Below are 17,814 nucleotides of genomic sequence, written 5' to 3' on the forward strand. Positions count from 1 at the left end.
ATGCTCTTTTAATTCGCAAGTTACAAAGTAATAGGAAGAGGTCAATATGGTTCTGAGTTTCACTACCTTGTAATCAGTACACGTTTTCGTGACACTCGACAAAATAAGCGACTGACACTTAGGCTATCGTACAGTGATTCGGCTGGTTTGCTGGATTGGGAACCGCGAATTCGAGATATAGCGTATTTAGTTCTTGAAAATCATGTTTACATAAGCTGAGATCGAAGACTGAATGACTTGCCAACACTAGCAGCCGCGGAAGCATTACCTGAATTATTTCACAAAGCTTCACTTAACATTGTGGTTTTGAAGGTCACGAAATCGAAAGGAGGTATCTTCTCGATCTTATCGTAACAGCGAACAAATCTGTATCATCGAACAACAACTGCAATAATACTTGCCCACAACATATTTCAATGAATTATTCATTTATTTATCGGATTTCGTAAGACCATGACTATTTCAATGAATTATTCATTTGTATAGCAGATATCTTGAGACCATGCTAGCCGATGCTACTTCGCCATGGTCCGAGTCATAGTTTATAGAAAGCTGATTAGAAAATTTATGAACAAAACAATTAATAAAACGAGCAATAAACAACACATTAGGGAGAAAAGTTGTGAACTATGGCGGAGGACAACCATACAGAATATGAATATGCCACATGGGACCTTTCCAGCTTCAGTTTTAATACTTTAGGTTTAAGTTTTTCTGTTAACATCCATTGTGCGCACAGTTCTTTTTTGATTCTTCTCTATACCTCCCGTCAAAGCACTTTGGTAAACGGAAGAGATTGAAGACAAGTACTTAAGAGTTGGTCGAACGAGGGCTTTATACGCTACTTTCTTGGTGGGTCAATTACAATTCCTTGGGAATCTTCCCACAAATCTCAATCTGCTTTCCTCCATGGCTATGTTCATTTTTCTTTTCCCGTTAAGTCTTTACACACCGAGACTTCGAAATAGCTGACGGTGATGACTGATTCCAGAGACTGATCACAGACTATGTTATCAAATTATGTAGGGTGTCTTCATTTTTTTTTCGTGTATTCAATTTATTTTTGTGTGCATGCTGCTACTCTAAACGAAACGATGACTATCTGCATGTTGGAAAATTTTTGTAGCTACTGCAACTGTCAACAGAGAGCTAAATACGTTGTTGTCAGATCACTTATACCGTTACGTATAGTGGGTCGTAACGCTCCAGTCACACCTCTTTGAGGTACGTCGTGGTCGACTTTAGCTTTTGATAACAAATCCTCAGTAATAATGGAGTACTGTCCTCTGTTAACTATTCCTGAAGCACGTGTTTTCTTTAGTAGGCTACAGTGGAACAATACGTATTGAAGTCTTCTTCAGCAGTCGGCTCATCTACTGTATTCTGGATCTCGTTGACGAGTAGAAAAAATGTTAGGTTGGCGCTTGCGGAATAATAGTTGAATACTGCAGGCAGACATTCCTACTTAGGCAAAAGAAGTGAACGGACGTTCGAATTTCCGTCCCTTCCTAATAAGGGTCCAGCGCCTTAACTGACAACTTCGCTCACAAGAGGAAGGACTCACACGCTGACAGCCGATTCGTCCTCTGCTTGGTAAGACCCTTACGTGCGGCATAAAATGAAAGGCTTTAAGATATCTTGGCTTAAGAGCCCTCCTCCGTTTCTGAGAAAAAAGCTCCTAAAGTTCATGACGTGCAGTCGACTCAAAATTTACGGGGTCCGTAGATAAATGAAGATTGAGAATTTTGCATCAACGCATATGGTGTAATGTCCCCACAGAAAATACCCTCTACCACGCACCAATTAATCATTGTCAATCAAACCATCCACATTCATTCACTTTGGAAAAGTATCTGATCTGATTTTCTCGTAACATATGCGGCGACAGCTAGACGACGCCAAAGTATTTTCTAGCGCGTTTATTCTTTGAAATAACAGAGATGCATATATGCATTCTCCATGGTTGTTAGAGTGGTAACTAGGACAGTTTCTGGAGTAGGGATTGAGGCATTGACGTATTTCTGAGAATTACATATTCTGATTTTCTTCTCGCTAAATCGAGCGAATTAACTTTTGTGCCACTAGCGGTTTGTTTGAATAGAAAGAGAGTGTAAACGGAAAATAATTAAGACATGGAATCACCGGAGATCTGGACATGTAACGGAGATGGATTTAATACACAATTTCCTTCATAAATAAGGTTTGTGACTTTTTGTTCCGGAGTGAATGAACGAATGAGTTTTTTCTGAACCATTTGATGATCACGTTGGCCCTGTAATTAGTGGGGAAGTTTCAGCTGTGTCGAAGGGAGCCTGCTATCACTGAGTCTGTGTTAAATCGTCCAAAAAGGCTTCGTACACATCTGGAATTCGCAATCTTTCGTAAAAGGAACAAATTGTCCACACGATTGATTCTCCCGACTGAATACAGTGTTTAATAGTAATAATAAATGTAAAGATCTCTTACAGCAAGCCAGCCGCTGATTACCAAGAGGAAGGACTCCACCAAAGATCCTATTTGGCTAATTTCACGTAAAAACTGTACATAGATAAAGGAGAGAAAGAGAGAGAGCGAATAAAAATAGAGATAATACTAATAATCCTCCATCAGTCTAACCTTTCGCCTGTCTTATCACGGATCAGCCAAGACACGGGAGGCCCTTACATTACTGTGTAGATTTATGTGTAAAGGTGAAAGGGTCTTAAAGGCAACAGATACACGTCTATACCGACAAGACATTACACAAAGTTAGCGGCTAGCTGCATTCATCAGCTATTCATAGAGAAGGAGACGACAACGTATTATTATCTTGTTAAAATGGTATCCGGAAACGTACATGTTCCTAGAAATGGAAGAGACAAACTTTTACGTCTGTCTTTTGTGTGTTCACAAAGTAAATGCAATTCAACAAAAGCACCCAGTGCATATGACTGGGGAGCAAAGAACCTGTGGTCGTTTCCCAAATTCATTCCGCAGTTTTTTCATTTTTATTTGTTTCCGTATTATAAATGATAACACTAGGAGGTTTAATAAGGTAAGTAAATCAGTAAGGAAAAATAGAAAGGTAGAAAAGTAAATTTCGCAAATTTCTTATGTCAGTAAAGAAATAAAATTTTAAGTCTCGTTGTACGAAAACAAGTCCAACTAAAACCGCACAGATGCAATAACAATGCATGGCATAATTCATGATCAGCTTTCAGCACCGATTTTTCAGACCATGTTATCGTATGCATCGTACACACAAATATTAGTCCCCAGAAAATAAATGTTTTTAAACGCAAATCATGCCTATTTCTGCCGATTCTTCGGAAAGAACGATCTAATTATGCGAAGATTACTTTCATTAGATGTTCTTGGTGCCGCGAGAATATTTGATTCGAATGTTTATATCAAACGTACCATCCATCTAGTTGTCCAAAGGAAAGTGGGGGCATGTAGCAGAGTGAACGAAAGCGTCATTGTAAAACTATCAGGATGAAAATTTTAATTCATTAGTATAGTCAGCGATAGCGTTAACGGTTTCTGGGCACACAGCTCATAAGGGATGCTGCGTTGTCAACTCGGCTGAAAGTACAGAGACAACAACTACGATACAGACAGCTGCAATAGCGGATGGTTAACGTACCTCGCTACAGTCTCGTTCATTGTGCTCTAAAAATCGTTTACGATAAATTTACTGAGTGTACCCAATAAGTATGAGATACACATTACAAAACGGGATGTGTATTCAGTCCTTACCAGCCGTAATGACATGGAAAGAAACCAATGATACTGATTTTCGCACTGCACAATGGATTCTATAATAAAATGCATCTTAAAAAGCGGATTATACTTTCAATTGCCTCTTACTTTATTAATGAAACGTCGAAAGAGTCAGTTCTAAAATATCCACGGTACCTGAACAACATTTTAAATTACGTTGTGTTGTAGTCAGAATAGCGAGATAAGCAAAATAAAATTTCCATTACACAACAGATTGTGTTCTGAACTACTTTCCGTCTGTGCAGGCAGCTTGACAAGAAATTAAATGTTCCGTGAAGATTCGCTGGTTGTGGGTACCAGACTGACAATTAATGAATACATTGTTTAGTCTCTAACAACCAAGAATCTCCTTCTTACAGTTTGTCAGTGTGACGTACAAGCGCTCCCCAATCAGCAACGGTGATTTTGTCTATTGCTTCATGGTTCAGTCTTTCAATGTCAGCTACCTTAAACGTAGTATTTTATCCGCCACAAATCTCGTAACCTGTGCCCACACCAACTTTGCTGGATGATATTGGCAATGATAAGGAGGTGCTCGTATCTCACTGTCGGTATGTTGCAGAGCTATGGCATCAGTGCCGTATTTTTACCGCTGCCTTTTGAAATCTCAACGAACTCCGTGAATTCATTGTCCCAGGAAGGGGAAACTTTATTGACACATTCCTGGGGTCAGATACATCACATGATCACACTGACAGAACCACAGGCACATAGACACAGGCAACAGAGCATGCACAATGTCGGCACTAGTACAGTGTATATCCACCTTTCGCAGCAATGAAGGCTGCTATTCTCCCATGGAGACGATCGTAGAGATGCTGGATGTAGTCCTGTCGAACGGCTTGCCATGCCATTTCCACCTGGCGCCTCAGTTGGACCAGCGTTCGTGCTGGACGTGCAGACCGCGTGAGACGACGCTTCATCCAGTCCCAAACATGCTCAATGGGGGACAGATCCGGAGATCTTGCTGGCCAGGGTAGCTGACTTACACCTTCTAGAGCACGTTGGGTGGCACGGGATACATGCGGACGTGCATTGTCCTGTTGGAACAGCAAGTTCCCTTGCCGGTCTAGGAATGGTAGAACGATGGGTTCGATGACGGTTTGGATGTACCGTGCACTATTCAGTGTCCCCTCGACGATCACCAGTGGTGTACGGCCAGTGTAGGAGATCGCTCCCCACACCATGATGCCGGGTGTTGGCCCTGTGTGCCTCGGTCGTATGCAGTCCTGATTGTGGCGCTCACCTGCACGGCGCCAAACACGCATACGACCATCATTGGCACCAAGGCAGAAGCGACTCTCATCGCTGAAGACGACACGTCTCCATTCGTCCCTCCATTCACGCCTGTCGCGACACCACTGGAGGCGGGCTGCACGATGTTGGGGAGTGAGCGGAAGACGGCCTAACGGTGTGCGGGACCGTAGCCCAGCTTCATGGAGACGGTTGCGAATGGTCCTCGCCGATACCCCAGGAACAACAGTGTCCCTAATTTGCTGGGAAGTGGCGGTGCGGTCCCCTACGGCACTGCGTAGGATCCTACGGTCTTGGCGTGCATCCGTGCGTCGCTGCGGTCCGGTCCCAGGTCGACGGGCACGTGCACCTTCCGCCGACCACTGGCGACAACATCAATGTACTGTGGAGACCTCACGCCCCACGTGTTGAGCAATTCGGCGGTACGTCCACCCGGCCTCCCGCATGCCCACTATACGCCCTCGCTCAAAGTCCGTCAACTGCACATACGGTTCACGTCCACGCTGTCGCGGCATGCTACCAGTGTTAAAGACTGCGATGGAGCTCCGTATGCCACGGCAAACTGGCTGACACTGACGGCGGCGGTGCACAAATGCTGCGCAGCTAGCGCCATTCGAGGGCCAACACCGCGGTTCCTGGTGTGTCCGCTGTGCCGTGCGTGTGATCATTGCTTGTACAGTCCTCTCGCAGTGTCCGAAGCAAGTATGGTGGGTCTGACACACCGGTGTCAATGTGTTCTTTTTTCCATTTCCAGAAGTGTATATCACTGTTTAACACACAGTTTATGTGATATGACGTGACAGACATTGAGCTGCGTGAAAACAAAGCTGCAGGGTGAAATTCGCTAGAGACACAGGTGAAATATGTGTACATATGTGTGTGAAATATGTTAAATACATATGAAATGCGTGTATGTGAACAAAGCCGTGGGTGAAAAGCTCCTTCTAAACCCCTGGATTGAGTTCAACCAAACTTCGTACACATATTACTTGCTATCTTGAAAGAAATACTGTGGGCATGTGGGGATAAGAACGACAACCTCCTATTAGGTTTGAGGTGAAGACGTGGAGAGAGAGGGGAGAGCAAGAGATGGACTGACAGAGTGAGAGGAGGATATGGATAGTAACATGCGGGGGTTTGGGAGAGGGGGAGATAGACACAGGTGTGGGGGAGGAGGAAATGAACAAAGAGATGGGAAGGGGGAAAATAGACAGAGGAATGAAAGATGAAGACACGAAGAAGAGGAGTAGTACTGATAGAGGGAAGAGGAGAAGATGGACAGAGAGATTGGGAGGAGGAAATGGACAGAGAAAGGAAAGACGAGATAGACAGAGCAAGGAAATAGTAGGAGATGGACAGAGGCAGAGGCAAGGAGGAGGTGGACAGAGAGAGGGGGTGGAGGAGATTAAGTAATGGAATTGGAATAAATAATACCTCAGCAACGTCGGATTCTCAGAGACTGTAAAATAAAATTTATTATTATTTACCATAGTTTGGTGTTTCTTTTCAGAATGCAGATGTAATAATATGTTCTCGAAATTGGTTACGTAACATTAATTCTACATGTAACAATTTATAAGTTCAAACAAAACGATCAACACGAAATACATACTTCTAACTTAGCCAACGTCTGATAGCGGATCCAAAAAAAGGTTGCCGATATACTGTATGCACTTTATTTCGTGGTGTCTAGTCTCATGACTGACGTCAGTTCGCAGAAACATCACTTCCGTCTACAGCGCAGCGGACGATTCGCTACCTCGTGAGATCACACCATGTGGCTGTCCCCGGATTTAGAGGGTTAATCATATTCATCACTTTCCGAATGGACGAGCAGATGAAACCATGATTTTGGTAATTTGCTTAAAAGCGACCTTGAGTTTCTATGAGCTTTCTGAAAGCAATTACTCGTTGATACTTTCAGCACGATACGAGACAGCACTTAGTTGTGAAACAGTAGTTTCTTCACTGGGCAATAAGAACACGGAAAATTGCCCTCTATGTTAACTTCACGGGATTCCGTTATGTAACCATGAAAAAGCCGCAAACGATTCGCAAGGCTTTCTGCCGCCTAAATTACGCGCCTGAGACACCGCATCTGTTTCGCGAAGGTCAGATAGTTGCTCTCTACCGTTTTCTTTTTCCGTTCTTTATCTCTACATCTTGCTGCACCTCCCTTCTTCTCACCCCTTTTTCCCATATTTCTTCCCTCTCGTAATCTGTGAAGAATCTCTCTCTCTCTCTCTCACTCTCTCTCTCTCTCTCTCTCTCTCTCTCACACACACACACACACACACACACACACACACACACACACACACACGTCTCCTCTCGTGCGAGCTAACTCTCTTTTCTTATCAGATGTTTTCGTGAAATCTGAGTGTTTTGATTGGCTTGCAATTGATTAACACATCTATCTCCGCGTTCATCATTGACATTTACTGCATCCAGTGTACTGAATTATGTGTGACATACGTCGTTGTCCTCCACGCAGCTCCCCTTATTGTCAAATTTACTGTCCCTGTACGTAGTGACAAGTGTCTCTCCAACCTAGACTTTCTCCTGATAAGGCTTCACCATAGATTCGGTTCTCCCTTTATCTGTCTTGGCTACTTCTCTTTTGTTTCAGTTTGTTTCACCACATATTTAATAGCAATACAAAATATCACTAACGAGGAATATGGAACGTATACAAACAGAGTGCTACAATTGGTCACAGATGTGCATGACTGACACCTGCAGCGTCACGGAAATGTTGGAAAACCAGAACTGGCAGACTCTTGAAGATAGAAGCAATTTGTTCTGCGAAAGCCTAGTTGCAAGGTTTCGAGAACCGATATTAAGTGAAGAATAAAGAGATATTTTTCGGCCCTCTACCTTTTGCTCCCATAGCGACTGTGAAGGTAAGATTAGACTAATTACAGCAAGCACGAACACGTTGAAGCACTCATTCTTCCCCGCACCATACACGATTTGAATGGGAATAGACCCAAAGATGTGGTAACATGCTAAACGACCTCTGTCATGCACTTCACAATGGTTTGTTAAGAATATACAGATGTAGATGTAGAAGCTACAAATGCATGAGTTGAAATACAACGGAAGTCGTACTCCATTGAACTTCTTTGTCCGTTAAAATAAAGCCATAAGTAGCTCTTTCAAATGGACGCAAAATTTCTCGGAAACCTTCATGTGGAAGAAAGAATGAGATCATTAATGGACAACGTATGGAAATTGATAACAGCAAGTCTTTGTGAGCTTAACGTAAGAAGAAGAAGGAAATAACTAAGAAGAGACTGGAAACGTATTTGTGTTTATGAAATTTGTACTCTTTTTCTCTGGAGCATTTTCGTCGTCTGGTACTGGAGAGTATACCGCCATCAATCAGCAGCCTCTTGGCATGCATTGTTCGTTCGAAAGATACCCACATGGTGTGACTCATCACTGCAAAATATTTCACTGCTGCAAAGACCAACGGCCATCTTATGTGTTTCTCTTTAATCGATACAGTGCACTCGTTCTATTTATCACAAGGTTCTGAGCAGCTGCATGATGCAATACGCGACTTTATCGCTTCTCAACATTTCGTCTCATTACCCATGTTTGTATGAGGTGCAGTAAAACTAAAGCTGAACCCCTGCCACAACGGCAACGTGGAATGGTTTCATTAAAAAGTAATCACCGCACGCGACCCGCCCTCTTAGCTAAGTGGTCAGCTTGTCTGATTGCCATACAGAGACCCGATATCGATTTCCAGCCGGGTCGGAGATTATCTCCGTTCGGAGACTTGTGTTTTGTTGTCCCCATCATCATCGACACGCAAGTAGCCCAATGAGGCTTCAATTGAAAAGACTTGCAACTCGGTGGCCGAACTTCCTCAGATGGGGACTCCCGGCCATCATTTCCATAGAAACTTTTCATTTCATTTCACCGCGCGCATTAAGACATTTATCCTACTGGAAGATGAAACGATCAATTGCTGTTTGGTAGCATGCGGTCGGCCGCTGATAGATCCACAACTGCACCTACTCTTTCATTTCCTCGACTGACTGAAACCGACGTGTTTCTTCAGGTCAACAAATATGTGAAAACCATACGGCAAAATATCTGGGCTGCAAGGAGGATGTTGCAGTGTTTCGGAACCAAATCGCTGAGTCGTAGCCTTAATTCAGTTGTCAGTGTGTGGGGCAGGCGTAGTAGTGCAACAGGATGATTCCACACGACAGCATTCCGACAGCCCGAGGGCAAGCGGCATAGGGAACAGTGGAAAATCTCACAAGGAAATCCAAAGCTATTCACACAAGCTCCGGTATGGCCATGATGACCTTCATCATGGAACCTCTGCTCGTGGAACCACAATCAATACGCAGCGCTATGAAGACACTTTGCAGAAACTGCGATGCGCCATAAAGTGAAAACGCCCAGGGTTGCTGTCGGAGGCAGTCTTCCTGAGGCACGATAACGCCCACGTCCACTCTGACAATGAGATGTAGACTACGCTTCAGCGTTTTGGTTTGGTAGTTGTTGTGGGTTGGCAGGAGAGCCAACACCGTATTATTAGAGGAAGCCGAAATGCACGCGTTTTAGCTCACGCAGGCTGGCGTGAGGTCTGGAACAGGACAAGGAAATTAGACTTTAGCAAAAAACGGACGTGGCTGGTGGAATACCTAACTTTAATCCATAAATGGTGAACGTCGCTCTTGACGGTACATGTTTTACAGTATCAATAGTAACTGGTAGTGGTGCCTTGCTAGGTCGTAGCAAATGACGTAGCTGAAGGCTATGTTAACTATCGTCGCGGCAAATGAGAGCGTATTTTGTCAGTGAACCATCGCTGGCAAAGTCGGTTGTACAACTGGGGCGAGTGCTAGGAAGTCTCTCTAGACCTGCCGTGTGGCGGCGCTCGGTCTGCAATCACTGATAGTGGCGACACGCGGGTCCGACGTATACTAACGGATCGCGGCCGATTTAAAGGCTACCACCTAGCAAGTGTGGTGTCTGGCGGTGACACCACAGTAGTACTGCAGAATCCTTCGTATAGTTCGGATCTTTCACTGTTTGGTTTTCATGTTTTTGGCGACTTGGAGAAAGACATGCGTGGATGTCGGTTGTAATAGGACGAGGAAGTGCAGGAGTGGGTGAGGTTGTGGATTCGTCAGAGGCCGACTGCGTCCTGCGAAACAGGTGTTGATCATCTCGTCTCCCAGCGGGATAAGTATCGTAATGCGTGTGGTGATTAAGTTTGAATGGAACCATTCCATGGTGCCGTTTTGGGGGGTGTTCGATTTTCATTTGCTTCTCCTTTTTAACTACAAGGCTCTGCAGTAGTTGACATTTACGTATGGTGTTTGGAATGTACAATACACTTTAGCGTTCGCCAATCCCTGTCAGTCCATTTTCCAGGCCTTATAAGAGCGCTAACTGGCTTTAGTACTTCCTTGACGCCTGCACAATCACGTTTCTAACAACGAGCCTAGCCCCATATATCAAAGGTAAAATCTCTCTGTCGACACACACACTGGCGGGAGCTGCAATCAGAGTCCATTCTGTCTCTTTGAGGTTAAATACGTGTAAATGTCGTGTGGATAAGGCCTCTCGTCGGGTAGACAGGTGCCCGGGTGCAAGTCTTTCGATTTGACGCCACTTCGGCGACTTGCACGTCGATGGGGATGAAATGATGATGATTAGGACAATACAACACCCAGTCCCTGAGCGGAGAAAATCTCAGACCCAGCCGGGAATCGAACCCGGGCTCTTAGGATTTACATTCTGTAGCGCTGACCACTGAGCTACCGAGGCAGACCTCTTTGAGTTGACTCACTCTGACAGAAAAACGACTATCATGTCAACACAGCGTCCACACAGACATACATGAGCCAAAACTTATGTTCACTGCCCAGCGAGATCGAATGCCGCCCGCTGACTTAGTGAGTATGCGACGCGGTAAGCATTGGATGTAAGAGGAGCAGAGACGGACTGAGAGTCATTCGCGGATGACATCGGCTAGAAATGTGGAAATTCATTGACATAAGCGAATTTGACAAAGGTGTGACTCTTACGTCACGGCGCCTGGGAGTGAGGATTTCGGAAACGGCGGAGCTGATTGAGTGCCAGTGTGCTCCCGTTGCGAGCAGCCATGGGGAGTGGTTGAAGGAACGTGCAGGGAATTCATGGAGCACATTGCGATCTGGCATACTGGCTAGGCTTAATGTGATTTGCTGGTGGTTCCCTGAATTCCACTTCACAGAATACTAATAGACGAGAAGGTACTGAACATCCACGCCTCATCACAGAGTGTGGAGGTCGGAAGCTTGTCCGCTCTGTGAAGCAGGGTAGGCGGCGTTCTGTGGCAAATCTGACGACGGAGTACAATGCTGACGGGGACACAAGTACTTTGTGGGGTTCCACGGCAGAAGACCCCTACTTACATCAGCAATGAGCATCGGATTATCGAATTTTCGCCCAATGCAACTAACAGATATTTTGTCTATGGCATTCTCGTTTTCGAATGTAGTTAATCGACGGCAAAACTCTGTTTTACAGAGCAACATCATCTGCGAAGGGTCCTAGAGTTTCGCTCACATTGTGTGACCGCGATTGTTCTTGTTCACATCATTTAGAACTCTTAGTGAGCGCTTACCAGATAAATTTCTGAGTAAAAGTATACGACTAGCAGAGTATCGTTTCCCTGCTTTAAATACAGTAAAATGAGCTCAAGTGTTTAAATCATCCGCTTCCAGTGTCTGAGCACTTAACTCTTGTTAACATTCTTGTGAGCAGAGCCTCCTCTGCTTCGGGTGAGAAAGGCTTTATGAATTAAATGTTTGTAGTTGCCCGGTGGATGCCTTCGAGCAAAATTCAATGCGTTGTATGGGAAACTGAATAGTAGATTCTATCAATTATTTCACATGTGTTTGATGGAAAAGAACTCTGTATGTACTTAATACGTGTGATTTGGTTCTGTTGAAATTCCAGCAGAGAAAAAGGGAAATTTTGCGGAGATGTGTTCTTATTCAGAGTGACGACTGCTCAGTGGTCTCTGTAAACGCCAGTTTGTTACAAAGAGAGGTCGTACGTACGTAATCTCACAAGTAACACCAACATTTCACGACCGGTCCAAGCTATTGACAGAATGCTACCGTCGAATGGCAATACGCAGGAGACCCCATATTGGTGAACAGTTAACGCTCGTACCATCGTCGTCTGTCGAAATACTTAACTACCAATTAGAAAGAAAAGGTTATAGTGTTGGTTAATGTATCCAGTAAAACATCGCCAAAAATAGCACAGAAATGTGAAATGTTTGACCCAAGTTACACATCTCAGTGTTGTTTGAGTAGTGAGATTTCTGGTGTTTAATTATCTATGGAGGTGGACCTGTGGTGCCAGCTACAGTCTCCACGTACAGGATGTATCTCTTAGCAGTCATCAGTCGCATTTTCTCTGATGTATTCGGCAGATACTTGCAATTTAGTTTTTGCAACGTCTAGATGGAGTCAGCGTAAACGAATCCTGTACATCACGTCTTTCATGCGACGCTCAGCAAGGATGCAAAGCATAAGCTTGTTTCCTGTTATCAATTAAATGATTTTTTAAGCGGATTTTTGCGTGCCCATTCGACAGAGCGGTCCCAAATTAGTGTAGTGCAAAATTCGTTTTATCGATATACATTAAGAGGGACAGTACAACACGAGGAATAATCAGTACCGTAGCAGCGACTGCACTACTCAGGCCTTTGCTGACTTCTACAGCCGTAAGCAGCGCTGCTCTGTCACTCCTGGAGTAGTGCTTATTATTCGTGTTGTACTGTCCCTCTTAATGTATATCGATAAAACGAATTTTGCACTATACTAATTTGGAACCGCTCTATCGAATGGCCACGCAAAATTTCAATTTACAAACAATTTATTTCGTAACGGGAAACAACCCGACGCTTTCCGTCCACATTGGGTGTCATACGAAAGATGTGACTGCAAGATTTGTTCGAGCTGACTCAGGATACTCGTTGCAAAACTGAAATTGTAAAAATCTGTCGAAAAACCAGAGCACATGCGACTGACGTCCCACAGGAGACACACTTGGTACAGGAAATGTCAAGGCTGTTGCTAAGTAGACAAGAGCTGTATCACTGGACTTGCCTTCCCAAGAAATCTTGACTACCATCAAAGAAGGCAAACATGCCGCTTAAGAAATGTCATAGTGGTTCCCAGTTACTGGCAGATTTCAAGTTACTAGTGTTAACAGCACAGCTTCCGTTGTTCAAAAAATGGCTCTGAGCATTATGGGACTTAACATCTGAGGTCATCAGTCCCCTAGAACTTAGAACTACTTAAACCTAACTATCCTAAGGACATCACACACATCCATGCCCGAGGCAGGATTCAAACCTGCGACCGTAGCAGTCGTGCGGTTCTAGCCACAGTCCGAAGTACAAGAACAAGCTGTAGAATATATTACGAAAAGTCCTTGCTGCCTGAGAGGCCGACCGGAAGACGAGCAGGCCAGCGAGTATCCGAAGGCTCAAATGGCTCTGAGCACTATGGGACTTAACATATGAGGTCATCAGTCCTCTAGAACTCAGAACTACTTAAACATAACTAACCTAAGGACATCACACACATCCATGTCCGAGGCAGGATTCGAACCTGCGACAGTAGCAGCCGCGCGGTTCCGGACTGAAGCGCCTAGAACCGGCCGGCCACAGCGGCCGGCTGAGTATCCGAAGTACTTAGCACTGTCCTAATTTGCAAATGTCTGCTGTCTGATGCAGTCTTTGGTTTAAAAAAAAAAGGTTCAAATGGCTCTGAGCATTATGGGACTTAACATCTGAGGTCATCAGTCCTCTAGAACTTAGAACTACTTAAACCTAACTATCCTAAGGACATCACACACATCCATGCCCGAGGCAGGATTCGAACCTGCGACCGTAGCAGTCGCGCGGTTCCAGACTGAGCGCCTAGAACCGCACGGCCACCGCGGCCGGCCTTTCGTTGTTGTTCAACGACTAAGCGAGCAGCTCTGTTGTCCTATAACGTAGCATTAGTTATGAATATGACTATTACAGCACGCGGTAAGATTTCCGCTTTTAATTTAGGCGCTTGGACACTATATGCTCGCATTTGGATCGGCTCTATTGACGAATTAATAACAGGATAATTGCGCCACCCACAGACACCTATTGTGCTTGAAAATGGGCCAGTTATGCAAGATATACTAAACTAATTTGTTGTCAGAAACAGCCAAGATGGGAAAACTTCAAAATGTCCATTAGTATTGAAAACGTCTGTTGCATTTCTCGTATGCTCTGAAAACTCGATGTGCATCACAGCTATTGCCAAGAATTACGATCGAGTAATATTCACAATATGCAAACAAATTCAGAATTACAAACAATGTAATAACGTTGTGGCGTGCGGAAAGACACCTGGTACGAAGAACTATTCATGTCAAGTAGTCATTTCTCCAGGGGGACATCAAGCGGAGTGATATACTTTGTTGCGGCTCCACAGCCGGTGGAGCGGCGCGCTGTCGTACTCACGTTTCTCCTTCAGGTAGGCAGCGCGCACGGCGACGAGCGCCGCGGACAACAGTAAGAGAGCTGCGCCCCGTGCCGGCATGGTATGCTGCCTGCTGCGTGCCGTCTGGTGGTGGACTACCGGGTCGCCCGGCCGCCGCAGTCCTATAAGAGCTGAGCCGAGGTAAAGCTCGCCGGCCTTGGGCCGTCTGAGAGTACGGCTGCAGCTACAGCCCGGCCCCCCGCATTATCACTGCATCTCGCACCGGCGCCTCGCTCCCAGCGGTCTTGACAATGGCCGCCGTCAAATGGAAACCGTATTTCGTAACATCGCAGCCATTGGTTGGATTCCTGCACGTTCTTCCTGGTGGAAGTAGAGTGGAAATTGCAGGTATAGCCTAAAAAACTCATAGACACTGCTAATGGAGCTAAAGTTTGCATTAGACTTCATTGTAAATCACAAACGGAGGATATTGCCGTTTGGGTCAGGGGTTCTCCTCGTCTTATTGTGCCACAGAGTCTGATTTGGGTCCGCTTGTTTCCTTGTTTTGTTATTTATTTTTGTTTTTTAATTCAATTACGCATTTCTGTCAAGACCAGAAAGTCGAACATTATGATTTGACAGACATGGAACATCTTTTTCGGAAACGAAAGTAATGTAGTAACAATGACAGGAGCGACAACAACAATAATAAATATGCAGTAGAAGAACTTGTTTCATTTTAGAAACCTTATAACGCGGAACGAAAGGGGACAGTGTGGACCGTGGACCGCTAGTGGGAATCACTCTAGCATTCATCTGGAACGGTTTTTGTGAAAAAAACACTTTGGACGGCTTGGAGAACGTCAACAGCGTTTATCCTGTACAATGGTATTTGCACTTTTATGTCAGTTTCAGTGCCTTCAAAGTGCAATAGTACGACAAAATAAGCATAAAGTACATTCCATTACTAGTTGAGTACTTTGCGCTGCTCATGTTCATGCAAACCTTCTACAGACCATTTCCTCCTTCCCCACTCTCTATGTCCATTCCCTCCTTCCCTCTCTCTCTATCCAACTCCTCCTCCCCCTAGCTAAGTCCAACTCCACCTTCCCCTGTCCTCCTTCATTCTCTCTGTACACCACCTACTCCCCCTTCTCTCTGTCAATCCCCTCCTCCCCCTCTTTCCGCCCATGTCCTCCACTCCCCTACCTGTCCATCTCCCCCCCCCCCCCCCATCTCCGTCCATCACCTCCTCTCTCTGTTCCATCACGTCCTCTTCACTCTCCATCTACTCCTCCTATCTCTTTCGACCTCCTCCTCCCCTTTCTGTTCGTCTCCTAGTGCCCTTCTCTATGTCCATTTCCCCCTCCCCTCACTCTGTCCATCGACGACTCTCCCTTCTCTCTGTCTGCCTCCTTCTGCCCCCTCTCTCTGCCAATTTCCTCCGCTCCCATGTCCCTGTACATCTCATTCTCTCCCCCTTTCTCTGACATCACCCCCTCTTCTCTTTCTCTATCCATCTCCTCCTCCTCCTCCTCCTATCTCTGTCCATGTCCTCCTCCCCTCCTCTCTGTCCATCTCCTCCCCCTGCCTGTTGTCATCTCCTCCTTCTCTCTCTCTGCTCTTTCTCTCCATCTCCCATCTCCTCCTCACCCACACACCAATAAGAGGTTGGTGTCCCCCCCCCCGCAATGAGACGTTGGTGCTTCTTCCCCCACGGTATTTCTGGTATTTCTTTCGAGATAGTAAGTAATAAGTGAACCAAATTTGGTAGAAATCTATCCAGGGGCTTACGAGGACCTTTTTTCCCACATATTTTTACACGTAGTTCAGACGTATTTATACCGAACTTCGAGCTGTAGTTTCGTTTGCATGCAGTTCAGTGTTTATCACGTCATATTTCCTGAACTATACGTCGTACAACGATATAATTTTGCGGATACATTGAGTGGTGTATGTGGACACTATCTACAAAATTAGTCGCAAAAACACTAAGTAGTAAAGAAGCTCTTTCACCGCATGAACAGCGAAAACGTATAAGCGTTAAACTTTTTATTTCTCATAATTTTGTGAGTGGTATAATATTTTGGGGTAACTCTTCAAATCAAACAAAAGTTTTCAGAGTCCAAAAGCGTGTAATACGTATTATTTGTGGAGTAAATTCACGGACGTCATGTAGAAACCTCTACAAAGAACTGGGTATACTAACCACTGCCCCTCAGTATATTTACTCCTTAATGAAATTTGTCCTAAATAATATATCTCTTTTTCCAACAAACAGTTCAGTTCATACATACAATACCAGGAACAAAAATTATCTGCACATAGACTTAAAAGCACTTACTTTAGTTCAAAAAGGGGTCCACTACTCAGGAACACTCATCTTCAATAATTTGCCAGCAAACATAAAAAATTTAGTTACAAATAAAGATCAATTTTAATGGAGCCTTAAAGACCTACTAGTGGCCAACTCCTTCTACTCAATTGACGAATTTTTTAATGGAAACAAATGAAGTATTGTATATATTCATACTAATAGTATTGTTATTTCAGCTAAAAAAAGGTTGACATGTTCCACATCCACGTGGATCTCCTCAGCATGGATCTATGGAACGAAAAACTAATCTAATCTAATCTAAGAAGAATTTTCGTAAAGCTTTGAAATTATGTGTACAGTATGTGGGAAGTCACCAAGTTCTCTTATTCTGGATGAATAAACACGCGGTATTAGCGCGCCGTGGGCTAATCTGCATTTTCACCCCAACCTCTTTAGCTCCACAGAGCTTCTATGCAGACAGTAAGCGATATGTCAATGATATGACTCGCTGATGACATTGCTATACTGAGTGAAAGTGCAGGAGAATTACATGATCTGCTGAACGGAATGAACAGTCTATGAGTACAGAGTATGGATTGAGAGTAAATCGAAGAAAGACTACAGTCACATAGCAGTTTTGGTAACGTCTTTATTTTAGTGTTTGTAAAACACAGATTGATTTTCAAAGCTACTGTGTTGTACCTTATTACAGATAACAGGTGGAGCTATTACGTGTGTTTTTAGGATTTCAGAGTGTTTTGCAAGTTATCAGCGCCAAAACTGACGCGTATCCTCTGCTGTTGCTTGAAGGTGGGTGCAGCTCTAACGGTATGCTTTTAGATTTGTTGGATTCTGCTGGTGTTTTAGAGTCGGATGATGACTGATGCACGGGTAGGTACATGTGGATTTGATTTTGCCTTCAGCTGTTCTGTCTTGCGCCTGTCGTAAAACTTGTTACACTTGTATTATTGCTAACCACTTACT

The 17,814-nt window shown here is 44.4% G+C and overlaps 1 protein-coding gene across 1 annotated transcript in view; it reads right to left on the reverse strand.

The window, feature by feature from the left end:
• The window catches only part of LOC126457276 (circadian clock-controlled protein daywake-like), an 80,490-nt gene extending 65,812 nt beyond the window's left edge, over window positions 1–14,678 (reverse strand). Inside the window, exon 1 of the mRNA XM_050093439.1 lies at window positions 14,555–14,678. Coding sequence (XP_049949396.1) covers window positions 14,555–14,633 — 79 coding nt within the window. The 5' untranslated portion in view covers window positions 14,634–14,678. The remainder of the gene's footprint in view (window positions 1–14,554) is intronic.
• Window positions 14,679–17,814: the final 3,136 nt, after the last annotated feature.

The sequence above is a fragment of the Schistocerca serialis genome, chromosome 2, assembly GCF_023864345.2.
Source record: "Schistocerca serialis cubense isolate TAMUIC-IGC-003099 chromosome 2, iqSchSeri2.2, whole genome shotgun sequence".
NCBI classification, from domain to species: domain Eukaryota; kingdom Metazoa; phylum Arthropoda; class Insecta; order Orthoptera; family Acrididae; genus Schistocerca; species Schistocerca serialis.